The 18,245-nt window shown below is 38.1% G+C and overlaps 1 protein-coding gene across 1 annotated transcript in view; it reads left to right on the top strand.

The window, feature by feature from the left end:
* LOC101732945 (atrial natriuretic peptide receptor 2) overlaps positions 1-18,245 on the top strand; it is a 47,533-nt gene that overhangs the window by 14,307 nt on the left and 14,981 nt on the right. The window contains exons 8-15 of the mRNA XM_031905152.1: positions 418-539; positions 3,579-3,708; positions 6,171-6,219; positions 9,554-9,655; positions 10,553-10,672; positions 12,010-12,103; positions 13,790-13,877; positions 17,720-17,859. Coding sequence (XP_031761012.1) covers positions 418-539; positions 3,579-3,708; positions 6,171-6,219; positions 9,554-9,655; positions 10,553-10,672; positions 12,010-12,103; positions 13,790-13,877; positions 17,720-17,859 — 845 coding nt within the window. The remainder of the gene's footprint in view (positions 1-417; positions 540-3,578; positions 3,709-6,170; positions 6,220-9,553; positions 9,656-10,552; positions 10,673-12,009; positions 12,104-13,789; positions 13,878-17,719; positions 17,860-18,245) is intronic.

Genomic DNA, 18,245 nt, shown 5'->3' with positions numbered 1-18,245 from the left:
CTTCCAGTGTAAATCTGCTCACCTATGCTGAAAGACTGGGGCATATGCAACCGGACCCAACATTTTGAGTGGTAAGCTACCCTACTCCAAGAAATTCTGGGGTTTTTTGTGTAAATTGTTTTTATAAAGTGCAATTAACATCTTTCGTTGCACCTGTTTTTTGCACTTTGCACCCTGATCTGCATATATGGGTATATCATTGAACTATGCCCTAAAAAAGACCTGCAACTCTTTAGACACAGAATCAATGGATTTGAATGCACTTCCTGAGTGACCTTTTATACATTTAATTTTACCAGTTCACTGGATTAATACATTAAAACATGTTGGAGTTCTAACTTCTTAATGTTTAAATACATTTATATTTTTTTAATACATGCATTGTGTAAAAATAATAATTTACATTGCGTCTTTTAGGTTTTCCTTTGCTTATGACATTGCACAAGGCATGGCTTACCTACACCAACACAGAATGTACCATTATCGTCTCAAATCTACCAATTGTGTCATTGATGATCGCTGGGTTTGTAAGATTACAGGTAGGGGAGAAAGTTGTCTTCTTTGTAAGCCCCTTTCTGTTTCCCACTCTTTCTATTAAATGTTGATTTTCCTAACAAACCCTAATTCTTGCATGTCTTTCCATTATTTGGCACTCATATTCGTGCTTCAGTTAAAAGCTGATCACAAAGAATAGTTGTCTAGTTTAGTCATTAATGATCAAATTGTGTGGATAATAAAAAAAAAGTATAATAGAAGGAGGTATTTCCACACAGTTTTACTTTATTCCCTAGTCATATATAAAAACACTTAACTAGTGAAGTTGTCTAATATTTGACTACCATCATTAGCGGAAGATATTTCAGTTTGAGAGAGGTTTAATTGTTGGTGTGTTAGAAGGAGCTATCTGTAGGGCCACATACTTGTATTTCATGAAAAACATTGCCTAAGACTTGCCTAAACAACACAAGAAATGGTGCCAGGGTTATAACTCAGTTCTGCTGCTGAATATAATGGTGTCCAATTGTACTGTACTTTGTACTGTGTGTTTAAACAGCACGCTGGTGGAAGAAATAAGGGTTAATTCACAACTGCAAGAGCAGGTGCAATTGGTTGCAGTCAGTTGTGCAAATTGTGCTCTGTGCCACTGCATCCTCCGCTGTCTATTTTGCTTAGTTGTGCCTATTGATGAAAAGCAATCCTGAAGCTACGACCACCTTTGAATTACGCAGTAGCTCCAGGGTGTCCTTCGTCAATTGCTACAGTGTAGGTGCACCAAAAAATATAGCTGCTTCTGATAATTTGTAATTAAAGATGATCTAAATTCTCCGCAAACCTGCCCCACAGCACCCCCTAAGTATGTTAAAGAAGATTGCTGCTTTCCAGAACTTGCAGTTGTCTTGCATATAGACATTATTGTGTAATTTAAGCTTTGTGGTTTTATACTGTAATGTGGCATGGATTAGGAGGGCATACTCTTTAGGCTAGAAAAACTTTGTTTAGTGTGTTTAATGCTTCCAAATTCAGTTGAAAAAATATAAACATTGAACCACATTTAAATAACATGTGGGATTTACAATGGAAAATTGGCAATATTGCTTGGATGATAAAGCCCTGATTTAGCTGAACTACAGCTCACAGCATGCTTTAACCCTTGATAATATTTTAACGTATCATGGGATTAGTTAACCAACAACTGAGTAAAGCATGGTTAATCAATAGTGTGTAGATCCAATTTAACTTTCCATTTGTTTTGATTTGAGTTAAAAAATGGAATGCTTTAAATTGCAATGCTCTAGTTAAAAAATGAAAACTGCAAGGCCGTTTCAGTACTGATGTCAAAAAAGGTTGACAGCATGTGGGCGCAGCAATGAATACAGTAGGGATGAAGCAAGGAAAAAAGTGAGACTAAATGAATTTCATTCTTCAGCAATTCCTGCTATTCAGCGATATGCAAACATGACAAAAATATAATTAGACGCAGGCCTGTCTGCTAATAATAGCAAATAGGTGGTGGTGTGAGGTTACTAAAGAAGGGAAGTTTTCCCATTCTAGTTAGTGTTCAAACTAGATATGTGTTTGGATCTCATTTATTATTGCCCAGAATTATAGTGCAAGAACACTAAGGTGCTCATTTGCAGACACATGCATCCTAGGCAAAGCTACCTTTTTCCAATGCAAGATGCAGATTGCAGGAATGTGTTAATTACAGTACTCTGCTTCTTGTGGCCCCTGGTATTTCCGAGCCTTCATGTCATGTCAGAGGAGCAAATGCCAAAAATAAAGCACTTTGCATGTTGCCCCAGGCTTGATAAATGAGCCATAATGACCCCTCTTACATATTTACAAAAAGCAACAAAAAGGGCAGGTGTGGTATTATTTCTTTAAAGCAAAACTGCAAGACCTGCTTTTCATGAGCCACAGTTACAGTCACTGCTACAGTGTGACATGTTTAACAGGATACTGTTATCAACCTATTGTTATCAAAAATGCCCTAACTATTCCATTCTGCTGGTTTGGATTTGAAATGAAATGATCAATATAGCTTCCTAGATCATTCAAAAGATAAATAATCATTAACTGTTCCATGAACTATGTTTTTGCCACGGCTTGCACTGATACACATCACAGGTAAAGCTAAAACAATACATCTTTCACAGCTTTGAACATTTATGGAGCACAGAAAGAGCAGAGATTAAAGAACAACCTAAGCAGATGAAGGCTAATGTCCCACAAAGCGAGTTAGTTGTCCGAGATAGAGTCCTGCTACCACAGACGACTAACTGCTCTGAAATGCCTTTCCATCCTATTGTCGCCGGTGGAAAGGCCTATGCATTGCTTCGGCTTTCCAAAGTTGTCCAGGGTTTCTCCTTCAGGCAACTTCGCGTGACTTCAGAAAGCCAAAGCGATGCGTAAACCTTTCCACCAGCAATGCCAGTGGAAAGACTAGTCACCCGTGGTAGCAGAGACCTATCACAGGCCACACACATTGACTCTTTCTCACAATTGTTGCATCTGATTGGAAACTATTGATTATGTCTTCCACCAGTTCTATGAATTGATTGTTGAAGCTTAAAGTTTAGTGCAGGTTTTGGAGGTGTTTTTATATATTGAATAGCTGCGACACATTGACTCTTTCAACTACAACTGGTGTTGGGCATTGTGAACCTTCAGCCCCCTACCCAAGTAAAAAACAAAGCATATATAGGTACACCTGATAAGATCACCACACCAAAAAAATGTGCATTAAGTCCTCAATGCTACAATTACTATTTGTTTTGTAATTACTATATGCTGCAAGTAAACAAATGTATTGTAGAGTGTGATGTTGTTGCAAATGTGTAGTATAAAGGACAAATTCATGTTTAAAAAAAGTTTGCTCTGAGTCTTATATCCTATAACAGCCAATTAAACTGCAGATTAAAAAATGCTACCTGCATATTGGCTGTTAAAGGTGGCTAACATTTTGCACATCCTATTACATTTTCTCTTTTGTATCAGCAAAATTGTGAACTAGATTATTTAATATTTTAGCCATTGTTTTTGAGCTATTTTAAGTGGTGTACACATCTTTTCTGTAGATTATGGTCTGTATACATATCGGAAAGCTGACACTAATGTATACCAAGAGCGTTTGGTGCAAGTTTACATGCCTCCAGAAGATGAAACAGTGTCTGGTCCAGAAAAATCAGCAGCAGCAGACATGTATAGGTATTTGTTTTTTTTCCCATATGCTTAACAACCAAATAATATTGTAATGTTGAGGCAAAATAGTACATTTTTTTTTACATTTACAACATGTGGTCAGCCTTCGTCTGACTTTCAAATGGGGGTCATTGACCCCAATAGCTAAAAAACTATAGCTCAGTGAGGCTACAATTTTATTGTTAAAGGAACAGTAACACCAAAAAATGAAAGTGTATAAAAGTAACTAAAATATAATGTGCTGCTGCCCTGCACTGGTAAAAGTTGTGTGTTTACTTTAGAAAGTCTACTATAATTTATATAAATAAGCTGCTATGTAGCCATGGGGGCAGCCATTCAAAGGAGAAAAGGCACAGGCAAATAGCAGATAACAGATAAAACACTATTGTATTCTACAGAACTTGTCTTTTATCTGCTATGTAACCTGTGCCTTTTCTCCTTTTTTCCAGCTTGAATGGCTGCCCCCATGGCTACACAGCAGCTTATTATATCAATTATTGTAGTGTTACTGTAGCAAACACACCAGTTTTACCAGTGCAGGGCAACAGTGCATTATATTTTTATTACTTTAAAGCTCTTTCATTTTTTGGTGTTACTGTTCCTTTAAAGGTAATTTTAATTCTAGCAACAAGATGACTGCTGAAGTGAGAAATAATTCAAAGGCTAAGGAAAGAGCTGGTAGACAGATACTGTACTACAGGGGTCCTCAAACGTTTTAAGCAGGGGGCCAGTTCATGGTCCCTCAGACTGTTGGGGGGCCGGACTATAGTCCTCAAACTACACCCCCCCTCCAGTTCCCTGCTGCAGGGTCAAACTACGGCCTACTCCTGTGTCTTCCCTCTCCCTGTTTCCCGCTGCTTCCTCCCGCTCCCGGCCTCATCCTCTCTCCCCTAGCTCCACCCTCCCACTGGGTAAATTACCCTGGGGGGCCGAAGTTTGAGGATTCCTGCTGTACTAGAAAGAGAAGTATAATGGTACAAGGGGAGGAGTTTTGACCAATATATGACCATTTTTCATGAGGTTGAGAGTTCAGGGTAGTTATCCTTGTAAATACCATTCACTGATCAAGGGAAGTATTTCTATTCAGGGACCCATGAAGGAATTCATCCTCATTTGGGCTAATGCTAACAATATCTTATAGTAGACATTATGAGAAACAGATGATATTATATTCTGATATTCAGTCGGTTCATTATTTTTTAATTTCTGGACTATAACTGTCCTTGCTGTTGTTACTAGAAGGGTAATTGTACAATGAGATTTGGATGTCCAAGTTTACATTCAACAGGAAAAGAGCTGTGTTGGGCAGAACCATTGTGCTGGATAGTTTCAAAAGAGGTGGAATACCTTTATGCACAGTGGTTTCATGGAAGGGCAAGACCACCATGTGTGTATAAAGTTTCTTGGTGTATTACATTCTCTCTGGCATAACGGATAGGATGACAGGAAAAGTTTGTGTATAACACTTAGAACCAGATACCACCTGAATAGGAGAATTTGCCAGGTGGTTAAAGCATTTGGAGATGGTCTTAGTTATACATGTGAATTTTGCTCATTCAGTTGAAAAATGTATATCTAATTTATATTTTGTATGACAGATTCTGGGAATCATTCATTACATTTAAGTTATAGTGTACAGCAATGGAGTCAGAAAGCAAACATTTTTGGGGGGGCTAATTCTGAACAATCAGATTTACATACAGTTTCTGAGAGACATTTTGTTCAGTTTGTTTTTTTTTTTTTTTGAAAGAAAACATTCTGCTATTCTTGAAGAAAATGTTGCCAGCGGTGGTCACTGTTTCACTGGTGTTTTGGAACAGTCATGGCTTCTCTGAGTCATATACATGCTAAATGCAAATAACCAGGGCACCTTGTAGAGGTTAACCTGCTAGTTTATTGTACTTTACATTTATTTTATACATATATAGAGGAATATTGATCAAAGAGTGAAACTAGAGCTTGGGAGAATTTACCCTTAGATAAATAGACGTTTAAACATCCCATAGAAATGAGAATAGCAAAATGTCTGTCTGGTGGACTGTGGTGAACTCTAGTTTCACTCTTTGGAACAACTGTAAATACTGTGGGCCCGATTCACTAAAGTCCGAAATAAGGAGTGCTATTTATAGCATGCGTTAAAAATCTTAAGAAGCGATGTTCTTGGCGTTATTTATCTTACAATGACATATTTTAATGAAAAAAACTAACGCTTATCGCATAGTTTTTTTCATTAAAATATGTAATCGTAAGATAAATAACGCCAAGAACATCGCTTCTTAATTATGACAAGTGTCCTTTTAGTGAATCGAGCGAAAAATAAAAAGTGATAAGATTTTTAACGCATGCTATAAATAGCACTCCTTATTTCGGACTTTAGTGAATCGGGCCCTGTATGTCCTATAGTTCTGATTTCAAAATGAACAGATTTTTTTCCATTATAACTATTTGCACACATTTATGTTTTGTAGTTATGCCATTATTTTACTTGAAATCGCAACAAGAAATGATCCAGTTCCGGTAAGACCTAACTTAACTTTAATTATACAAACTAATTAATTGTAAAAAGAAAAAACAAAGTACTTTTTAAAAAAAAAAAATGTAGATACGTAGATTTGTAAATGTTGGACACACTCCAGCACATCTTTGAACAAAATTTCACTAATTATAGGGGAGCCTGGTGAACACAAATGTATTTAACACAAATGTGTTGTGCGTGTGTATTAAGCATAAATAAATGCATCAGTATGATTTTGCACAATATGCCCTTCCTGGCTACTGTCTGGCAGGCCTGTGACCCTTGCAACACAATGTATATCAGAAAATGTTTCTATTCTCACACTGCATACTCAACTGGCTAAAAAAGAAAGTCTTTCACAGTCAATACCTCATGTGCCCATAAACATAATGGCACACAAGCATGCACAAGTATACTTAAAGGAACAGTAATACCATAAAATGAAAGCGTTTTCAAATAATTAAAATATAAGACTATTATAATTTATATAAATACATGTGCTGTGTAGCCATGGGAGCAGCCTGTAACTATACCTGGTGGTCTAGGGGGTCGGCGGGGACGCCCGCCATGTTGCTCTTCTATGCGCGCATGCTCGCGTCCGCTGCCTTTTTGACGCGCGTGCTCATTCTGTATTCTTTGCCGTGCGCATCCGTGTTGCGCTGCATATGACATCTCGATGGCGCAAAATCTGAATATTTAAAGCCAAACTTGCTCTGCACTCATTGCCCAATGTAGGTTTACTTTCTGTGAGTTCCTGGGTGTGATTTATCTAGTGTTTCTGCCATTTTTTGACCTTTGCCTGTACCTGACCTCTCCAGCTTGCTGCCTGAATTGACCTTTGCCTGTACCTGACCTCTCTTGTCTGCTGCCTGAATCAACTTTTGCCTGTTCCTGACCTTTCTTGTCTGCTGCCTAAACCGACCTTTGCCTGTCTGACTATTCTCTTGGATCCTGATTTCGTACTGGGCTGCCTGACCGTTGCTGACCCCGGCCTGTCTTAGACTACTCCAAAGTGTTCCCCACCTTCCTGCCACACGATTGGTTCCCTTGCCTGCTCAGAACTCTCTCCTTGGGTCTCTCACAATAAGTCCTGGTGGCATCCGAGTAGCGAAGGGCTCCTCCCGACGTGAAAGGCGGCTGTTATAGGCAGAAGCATGAGCCGTGACCGGACCCTTGGCGCCTGTTCTGAGTTTTGGGATACTGATCATGACACAGCCATTCATAACTGAAAAAGGAGAAAAAGCTCAAGTTACATAGTAACTATAAATAACAAATCCCATTTTAATTTACACAGTTTATCTGCTATCTGCTATGTCATTTGTGTAACCTGTGTCATTTGCCCTTAACTTGAATGGCTGCCCCCATGGATACACATCAGCATATTTATATAAACTATAGTAGTATTTCTGAAGCACACAGCTTGCAACAGGACATAACATTTTACTTATTTTAAACCCTTTTATATTTTGGTGTTACTCAGGCCTGGATTTGTGCAGAGGCCACAAAGGCCTGGGCCTAGGGCGGCAGAAGTTTAGGGGCGGCATGCCGCCCCGCCGCAAAAACATTTTTAAATTTGGCTCCCATATGGTGCAGTCGGGACCTCTCCCCACTGCTCCGTATGAGAGTTTAAAGGAGCATGCGCACTCGCGGCGGGGGGGGGGGTGTCCACGCATGCGCACGGGTGGAGGGGGGGGTGCGACCAACAGGGGCGGCCTCGGGGCCCCCAGAAGACATATCCGGCCCTGGTGTTACTCATCCTATAAAGCTGCCATATACTACAGTTGAACATCCTCTTATCTGCATAATAATTTGTTTATAAACACTACCTGGAAACTACTATTCAGTCTAAAATTTAGCAGAGAAAGTTTTTATTGGCATTATGTGTAACTTTGCATATAGTATAGTAATGTCCTTGGTTGGACATTGCTGTACAAAAGCTGTACAGTGCATGGCATGGTTTACATTTTATTTTTTTAGTTTTTTCACACTGTTTATTTATCATAATCAGTCATTGCACAGCAGAGAAATCATAAGAGCTCTCCATAAAAAGGCAAGATGAATATACACAAAAATATGTTTGCTACGTCATACAAAAATACAAAAAATGAAAACAATAGTTTCTTCTTACATATGCAGTGTTAACAAGATAAGAGATTGTAGATGGCAGTCAGAAAAGATAACAGAGGAATGTACCACATAACCCCTTGTACGGAGAGCTGCTAATAATAGATGTCTGGAATATCCTTATCCAATGTAAAAAATGCTCTCACAGAGGAAGCGTTTGAGGTGACGGGCTTAAGAGGATTTGACATAGAGGCTGCTGTATCCTCTAGATGATGAAAAGATCAGAAGAACAAGATATAATGCATAATCATGATAAGTCAGCAGGTGTTAGAGGAGATGAAATATTGACAGGCTATCAAATTAAGTATACTATATCTAATTAAGAATGCAAAGCACTAGAATTGTGCCTAAAGCTCTGCTACATATTCATGGTGAAATATTTGTCTTTGAAAACCCTTTTCTTCTGTTTTGAGCTTAATATGTTAAAATTCAACCCAGAGCAGGAAATGAACAATTATTTGATATATAAGTTGTTATGTAATAAAAGGCTTCATTAACATGAAGCATTTACTGTACTTGTCACCAGTGTATTTCTGTGGGTAACTCCCTATTCTCACATATACACCACCTTCAGAATTCAAGACTACACTCCAGTCCATCGGTGGGGGGGGGGGTGAATATCCACTCCTCGTTGGGCACAAATTTCAATATCTTTAATTTCAATATCTTTATAATCTTCAGCTGTAGACTTGTAAACTCCTCCATTTATACCATTCCCTAACCTGTCTCTGCCCATGAAGAACCTACTTTTTTTGTATGTGTCCTACCATCCATTGATTCTTCTAGCAAAGGTCACACAATCATAATGCTTTGTGCCCTCCATCATATGCCAGGAAGTTCTACCTAATAATGACATTAAGTGAACATTGGAACAATTATAAGGTTAGATCACTACCTACCCAAAGAAAGTGGAAACAAGGAAATGATCTAGTTATATGTGAGACAAAATAGTGTTACCAATGTAACACTATGTACAAGTACACAGGTATAAGGAAACATTTTTTAGGATTAGACTGTACATTTATTTTCATGTACCTCTGGAACATTAAAGCAGCTTTGATCTTTATCAAATGGGGAGACTGACTTATCAAAATTTCGAAGTGAAGGTAAGAGAGAACACTACAAAATGTAAACTTGATTTTTGATAAATAATCCTTTACAACATTTTTTTGGCTTAAGTTTTAGTGATTTTGTTGTTGTTTTGTTTTATAGAAGGATGAATCAGGTTCAGCAGAACATTGCTGTTTACCATTACCAGAGTTGATAAAAGGGAAATCAGACAATGGTTGTCCTTGCCCTTCTGAGTATGTAGAGGTAAGTGGTCACCTATTGTCCTGTTTGTGAAGCAAGTTCCAGAATTCAGGGCTTTATGCTTATCTGAAAGAGGGTGAGTGTATGTTTCTTTATAGCAGGGCATTGCTAAAGATTAGGTGTGTGCTTTAAATTATTCAAAATTATTTGCAGGGTGGGAAAAAAGTTTTGCATGCTGTTATGACTTCTGTGCTTTGCAATGACAAATTACGATAAATAAATAAATACATAAATAGTTTGAAAACATGCAAACTGAAAAATAAAATGTAAACCCTTACCATGCCATGCACTGTACAGCTTTTTTCACAAGCTGTGAGGCCAGGCTCATTTTGAGAAACAAAGTTAAAGTGAACACACATTTTATAATAGTATCACATTATACTGGGGCAAGAAGTGCAAGAGCATGCTGCATAGTTCTTCTGCTTTAATCTGGGTACACTCTGCACCTCATGCCATAAAGTAGGGGGTAAGGCTCTATCTTAATTTGCTTGTCTAAATGGTACTCAAGTTAGGGAGAGGAAGGTTAATGCTTATGTGTCTTCTGTCTCCAGCCTCTTATGAATGTAGTGCTGCCCAATGATTTATAATAAACAAATAATGACATGCACTAAACTGCCCAGAAAAGAAATCTAAACTAGATATGATAATACAGTATACTGTACTGTACATGCATGCACAGAATGTTGCAGCATTTTTTCAGAGCAGCTCTTATGCGCTGTATAATAATGCCTTGATCAGTTAGTGTATTAAGTTAATCCAAGGTGACCTGTCTCATTGATATCCACGTAGACAGTCAGCAGTACAAATGGAGATTGAAACCTATCTGTGCTTTGCTGGTACTGATACTGTTCTGTCTCAGAAAATGTCCTGGATTTTCTCTTTCTTTAATTCCCACTGCAGCTGATCAGGAGGTGCAGAAGCCAAAACCCTGTGCAAAGGCCTACATTTGAGCAGGTGAAGAAACAACTGTACAAGATGAATCCTCACAAAGTCAGCCCTGTGGATCTGATGATGACTCTGGTAAGATGTGTATACTGTATTTCTGTATTTTAGTGTTTTAAATATTAGTATTTTTAGCAAAGTATAAAAAGAAGGGAATTCAAATATTACAAAATAAATATTATAAAAACATTAATAAAAAAAGATTATTATGCTATAATCACAGTTGTATGCAAAAAATAGTTTATTGTGAACACGCATCCCTCCCACAACAAAGATGGTGGAGGCAGCTTCCTTCAGTGCAGTATACACTGGGCATTGCTCACATCTTTCCGGGCATCGCTCACAACTTTCCTAGTTTGTATAAAACACCATTGCCCAGTGGCACTACCTTTTCTAGAACACATTTCACTTGCACCTAGGGTTTCCACCTTTTTTGCCTACAATACCAGCCTTCAGGTTGAAGGCAGACGGTGACATCACTTGGGGGGCTGGGGTGATGACACAACAGGGTGGAAAATGGGCGGGCCAGGTGAGGGAATGGGTAGATGGGGTGGGGAAAAAGGCAGATTGGGCCTCTCGGCATTCTGGATAACAGATCCTGTACATGTACAAGGTGCTATTTTATTATTACAGAGGAAAACAATGATTTGCTTCAAATGGACTCTATGGGAGATGCAAACGGGACTGGATAACGGGTTTCAGATTAATAGATTCCATACCTGCATAGCAATGTGGCTTTGGTTTCAATGATGAAATATATGATTTGTTCCTTTGCATTTTTTTGCAGATTTTTAAATATCATTTAGTGACAAAATGTTCTTAGGTTTATATGCACATGCATAGATAAAATATTTTGTACCAGCCATTTGGAATGCATTGCCTTGGAAGCCCAGTTTAATCATCTTATTTACTTCAATTTCCTGCTTCCAAAACAATATAATAACAGTTCTGTGTCACATTGTGCTTAGCAGAGAAGCAGTTTGCTGAATGTTACATTTTGCCTTGGGAGGCCATCAAGGTATTCCCATAACAAGCCGGTCCCACTTGAACTCCCTCTATCAGAGCACTTTGCAAGCAACATTCTAACCTACAATGCACTTTTAGTGAATGCACCTTCCGTTTATTCTGGATCCCACAGGCCATTGTTTGCAAAGATTAATTATCAATAGTCACAGGGATTAAACTGAAAAGCTTAGATGAGCACTATAGTTTTTTTCCACGTTAAGCGAAATATTTATTGGAAACATGCTTATTAGTCAATTCCATATAACACTGCAACGTTCTGTTTCAAACAGTGGTTTGTCCTTTAAATGTGTGCATCTTGACATTATTGCTTTATTCTGTTAACTAAGCATCGTTATGTGTGACCAATCAAGCAATTCAGTGATACAAAAAATTACTGTATTTTGCTTTAGATGGAAAAATACAGTAAGCATTTGGAACAACTGGTGGCAGAACGTACTCAGGACTTAATGCATGAAAAACAAAAGACAGACAGATTATTGTACAGTAAGTAAAATGAATAAACTAGTCATTTCTATGTGCCTTTTGTGAACAACAGTGAGCAATACAGGGATCAGTGCCATTACAACAGTGTGCCGCAACCCTGCCCCCCCCAACATTTTTTTTTTTTTTAGAAGGGTCTGGTGTGTACAGCAGATCCTACCCCACCCTTCATCCACCTGACCTGCCCACTTGCATCCCCCACTCTTGGGATGCAGGGAATTTTTAAAAACTGTAGAGGAACCAGACCCCGCAGCCCTGTCTCCCAGGGGCTACTTGCTCTATAGTTACACCAGTGGCCTGGATGCAAGAGAATTTTATTTTCATGCTATAGTACATGTTTTTTGTTGGTAAGGAAGTTAAATTGTACAGTACACACATGGTAATTCGCCGATGAACCCCAGCCACATGACATTATGTCAAAAGCCAGTCTACAATCCCCCACCCATCCCTTACATGTTTCCCACAATCCCCAACATCTTTTTGACCCACAATTTACAATTTCTTGGAACCCCCCTCTGTCATGGGGCCTATGACTGACTGGGGTTACCCTGTACCCACCAACGGCAACCCAATAACCTGAAAAAAACACACATGCAATTCAAGGATGTCAGCGTTTAAGCTTATGTTCTTTATGTGTGCCATCTTTTCATGGGAAAAAGTGTGCCACCTTGCGGGGTTTCCACTCAGTTCAGCTGCTTTCTTCCTTTACTGATGGCTCAGCACATGCTTATTTCATGTTTTTGTTTCCTTTGTTGTTAATGTTATTTGTTTCTTAGGCTGGGAAATTGTTTATAAAGTTTTGGTTGGTTTACACTGTACATTGGTCTGTGGCTGTTTCCCACCCAAGTGATGAATCTGATGAATCTCTGATGCAATTGTAGCAAACAAAACATAATAGGGCAACCAGTTACCTGATTAGGCACATGTGCTAGGTAACTGGACAAAACTACACACTATGGGGCTGATTTATCAACATTCGAATTCAAATTTCTGCCTTGATTCGTTTTTTTTTGTGGTAAAACTTCTGAATTCAAATTAGAGCTTCCAAAACTGGAAAATCAAAACATCTGAATGGAAACCTTTGGCATCTAAAAGCCTGCAAGTTCTTGCAGAAGTCAATGGGAGTTGTCCACAGCAAAATTTAAATGATTTTTTGAATTCAAGTTTTCCAGCTTTTTTAGGTTTTTAGTTAGTCTCATTGAAATAATAAGTAGAACATAAATTTGATGTGATCAATTTTTTTTTACAATTTTTGTTATTCAATTATTTTCATAAATAAACAAACACCTGAGTTTGGTAAAATTTCAAGTTTGAAAAAAATAATTCAAACATTAGCATTTTGATATATCGGCCACTACTTATTGGCCTATACCTAATCCTGTTTCCTAATTTACTGCATATTTTCTTTCAAATCCCCATGAATTTTTTTGGTATTGTGAAATACTTATTAGATTTTACATATCCCTGCAGTCTCACCATTTTTAAATGCTTTAAATGATTTAGTTTGATGGATAGTGTCATTAGGTCTGCCATGATCTTTCCACACCATTGATCTTAGGTTGACTGCATTGCACTGATAAACCTGAGAATCAGAGCTATTGTTCAAACATTTTTAAATGTCTGGAACATGGTGCAGGTGAAAAATCATACACATGTAAAATTGGTGTTTATTCTTTTCTGTGTCCTAAGGCATGCTACCAAAACAAGTTGCAGATGACTTGAGACAGGGTAAGCCTTCACAAGCCCAGAGTTATGCCAGTGCAACCATATTTTTCAGGTATGAATTTTGTGCGGCCATGTAAATGGTTATTTTCAATAAATACTGGCAGATGTATTATTTTTTAGTGTACAAGGTCTGAGAATAATCCTTGATCCTAGTTTTGCCATAATCATGCGCCTATAATCTGTACATACTGCTGCTGTGCTACATACTGCACTGTGCCTTAAGCAGACCACCTGGAATGTTAATATCAATAAATAAGCACCTTTGACTAACTGTACATTTTGGAAAGGGGTTTAAAAGATGGTGTACATGGTTTAAATAAAATCAAAAAAAGTAATAGGAAGTAATAGACTCAAACAGAAACAAGTATGTTTCACTGTCTCACTTCCTGCATAAGGAAGAGTTTATCCTAGTATATATGATTAAAACATGTTAAATCACTGAAATAAAATGAATAACATGATTACAAGTCACTATGCAAGAATAATGCCCTGTAATTATATTTTATAGATTGCAACTTGAGATTAGCTAGAGATTTCTGATCAGTAATTGCTACATAAAATAAAGATAAACAAATAAGAATAAATGGGGAAGAATAAATAAATGGCTTCCCAATCCAGAACCAAGCTGTTCTGTCATACTGTGATTACAATAGCCTTGCTTTCTACAATATTTAATGAATCAATTTAATCAGGTACCTTATTATATACTAAGGGAAAAAGTATCCCGCTGGTTTGTAGTCAACACAGAAAGATAACGATTTCAACAGTGTATTCCTAGTTGCTGACACAGCATCAAATCACAAGTAACTTAATTACATGGTCCATCCTTGAGAATTAACCACCCGATCCTAACACAAGGGCCAACCCTAGGATGGGTTGGTTGCTGACAATGTGAAATTACTCACCTAGCCAACCCTTTGCCCTGCCTAGCTTTCTCTCTGCTTGGTTTCCTAGGCTATTCAAGAGATTCATTGCCTAATTATCTACAGCAAAACAAACTAAAATGTACCTGGCAAGTGTTAGAAAGCTTGGGAGGACTAAGCAATAACAAGAATGATTAGCACACAGTACATGGAGGCTGAAATGTTTGTACCCCCTGTACAGTGCTTCTGGGCATTGCCAAAGAAGCATTTACTAAGCTGATCATCTTATACAGCTGTCCTACAAGGTGCATCTTATCCCAACATCTGCACATAGATAACTGTTTATATAAACCCATTTTTGACAGGAAAGGTTTAGAGGGTTGTAAAGTTTTGATAAACAACACTCTAGGTATCTATTAATAAAAAATTAGTTTCAAGACATTTGCCTAATTATGGATAGAAGCAATTACATAGGTTTACTTGCTTGATAATAATACATAGGGGCTGATTTACTAACCCACGAATCCGACCCGAATTGGAAAAGTTTCGACTTGAAAACGAACATTTTGCGACTTTTTCGTATGTTTTGCGATTTCTTCGGATTCTTTACGAATTTTTCGTTACCAATACGATTTTTGCGTAAAAACGCGAGTTTTTCGTATCCATTACGAAAGTTGCGTAAAAAGTTGCGCATTTTTCGTAGCGTTAAAACTTACGCGAAAAATGCGCAACTTTTCGCATAAGTTTTAACGCTACGAAAAATGCGCAACTTTTTACGCAACTTTCGTAATGGATACGAAAACTCGCGTTTTTACGCAAAAATCGTATTGGTAACGAAAAATTCGTAAAGAATCCGAAAAAATCGCAAAACATACGAAAAAATCGCAAAATACCGATCATTACGAAAAAAACGCAATCGGACTCCATTCGACCCGTTCGTGGGTAAGTAAATCAGCCCCATAGATTTAAAAATGTAATCATTCACTGCATCATGAACATATGAACAATAGATTTGTAAATGTCATTGATCTATGATTATTTGATGATAATAATATGACACATTTCATTTTGCAAGCAGTAGGGGTGAACTCAAGGTGAGGGCTGCAAAAGCCTTATTACTATCTTCAATTTCAATTCTTAATATAATGTGTGATTTTATTCATTTAAATCTCTGTGGGAGCCTTTTTTATGAGATTTGGGCAGGCAAAAATCCTACAGATTCTTACAGAGCCGATGGATATCAAAGTAGAAATATGACTTAATATTTAAAAAATTCTTCATATTGAAAGAATGACAGCTGAACTCATGTGTTTGAGAGACCAGCGCAACTGAACTGCATAAACTGACCGGGATACAAACTCAAATTTGAGATTTATGTTTTGACGTAGAGCTGTTAATTTGCTGCCTATATCTACCAGCCAGATTATCATAGTTCACCTTCAAGTCAGACAACATTATAGGAGTCATTGTCTTACCCAGATAGCCTTGGTCATATAAGGCACACATGTGTCCCCCCACCTGCCCCCTAACTTGCAAGTCAATCAGATAGGCAGTAAGGATAAGGCTTGCCTGCACCTCCTGACACTGCTCCCTGCACTTGTGCTTGGGGGTGCAAATGCAGTAGCACTAAGTGGTTCAAGAGTGCTCACACAGAGTATTTGCCCGACTGTAATTGCTGGTCCCCGTATTGAGAGTTGTGACAAAAATCTAGCCCTCAGTGCAGAATGCATTGTCAGGAAGTGCAGGCAAGCCCTATCCTTACTGCCTGTCTGATTGACTTGCAAGTTAGGGAGCAGGAGGGGGGCACATGCATCCCCTATATCAGGGATCCCCAACCTTTTGGACCCATGAGCCACATTTAAATGTAAATAGAGTTGGGGAGCAACACTAGCATGCAAACAGTTCCTAGAGTATGCCTAGTAAGGGCTATGATTGTTTTTTTGGTAGCCCCTTTGTGGACTGGCAGCCTAAAGGACACTCTGTTTGGCAGGACACTTGGTTTTTCTGCAACCAAAACTTGCTTCCAAGCCAGGAATTTAAAAATAAGTAAGGCCCCTTAGAGCAACATCCAAGGGGTTGGTGAGCAATGTATTGGGCCACTAGTTGGGGATCACTGCCCTATATGATCAAGGCTACCATGCCAGAAGTCTCTTTTTAGACTTGGAAAGGGATTGTCTTTTGATGTTTAGCTATAATCTAGGCATACATATGTTATATTGTCTTAATGTGATTTCCATCTTGCCAACTGGATAGAATAATTCCTGGATATTATTTCTTTAAATATAACAGCCATGAAAAAGAGTGGATGCACTATATACCTTGCACATTAAATTGGGAATATATCACTGTTTAGGAATGAAATCTTACAGCAATGGTTATAGGCCTGGGGATCTTCTTGAGGAAGCACCACATTATCATGTTACTATTACCAGGGATCCCTTGCATATGCTTGGGCTTGTGCTGCAAGCTATTGTAAAGTTTTCCAATTTTTTGTAAATTGCGCAAATCTACACAAAGAAAGGTCTGTGGGCCAGAGCACTTTCTGAAAAGTAGCAGGGGTCCGAGGAAAACAATGTTGGAAATCTAATTGTATTTAGTCCTTACTCCAACTCCCATCCCAGCACAAGGGAAAGCTTGGAAGTACTCCCCTTAAGGGGCTTTGGGTTCACCGTAACCTTTTGGATAAAGTGTTAGTGACTAAGTTACTACATTCATTAATATTGCAGCCATTAAAAACCCAAAGTAACACTGATTATAGATATAGAATACAACAAAGGAAAACCTTTCTTCACTGAGTACTGCCATTCAGCTCCATAGTAAGAGTTTAGGGAAGCTGAATGTGCAGCTGTCATGTTTAACTGCAAGCAATATAAATCCACAGCAGTCCAATCTGCTGCTAAAAACAAAAGCATAACTGATACACACCTTTAAAAGGTAACAGTTACAATGAAAATATGCCCTTCACTGCAGAATATTTTGCAAATGCTCTTAAACGATTCTCCTGACCACAATAACTTTTATGTTTCCCTAGTGATATTGTTGGATTTACCCACTTATCTAGTAGCAGCACTCCTTATCAAGTGGTTGATTTCCTTAACAAGCTGTATACCACCTTTGATGATATTATTGACAACTACGATGTATATAAAGTGGAGACAATTGGTGATGCCTGTAAGTACAGTCAATGAAAATATGATTTAGCATTAAAGTGGCAAATCTTATCTGCTAAGATAACATACCAAGAAATATTCTGGTCTCTGTTATCTGATCTGTTTTATTAATGAGTGGCCTCAGAGTTCAAACTCTTGTTATTTGTTTGGAAACCACCCTGGCTTGTTTGCCTGTCGGTAAAAGAACAATTAATGCATAAGGGGAATGGTACGGTCATTCTAAGGTAGCTATTACTCACAGTTCACAGCAAATTTTTCATTGGACTTCATTTTTTTGTAGGTTTTTTTTTCATTTGTGTAGTTTTTTTTTTAATTATTTGCATTCCAGTTTAGGCTTGGTTTCCAATGTAAAATGCTATTCTGTAGGGCAATTTGACAACTGCGACC

The sequence above is a fragment of the Xenopus tropicalis genome, chromosome 1, assembly GCF_000004195.4.
Source record: "Xenopus tropicalis strain Nigerian chromosome 1, UCB_Xtro_10.0, whole genome shotgun sequence".
Lineage (NCBI taxonomy): Eukaryota > Metazoa > Chordata > Amphibia > Anura > Pipidae > Xenopus > Xenopus tropicalis.
Note: the sequence above shows the minus strand (reverse complement) of the source record. Positions and strands in the feature narration are given on the sequence as shown.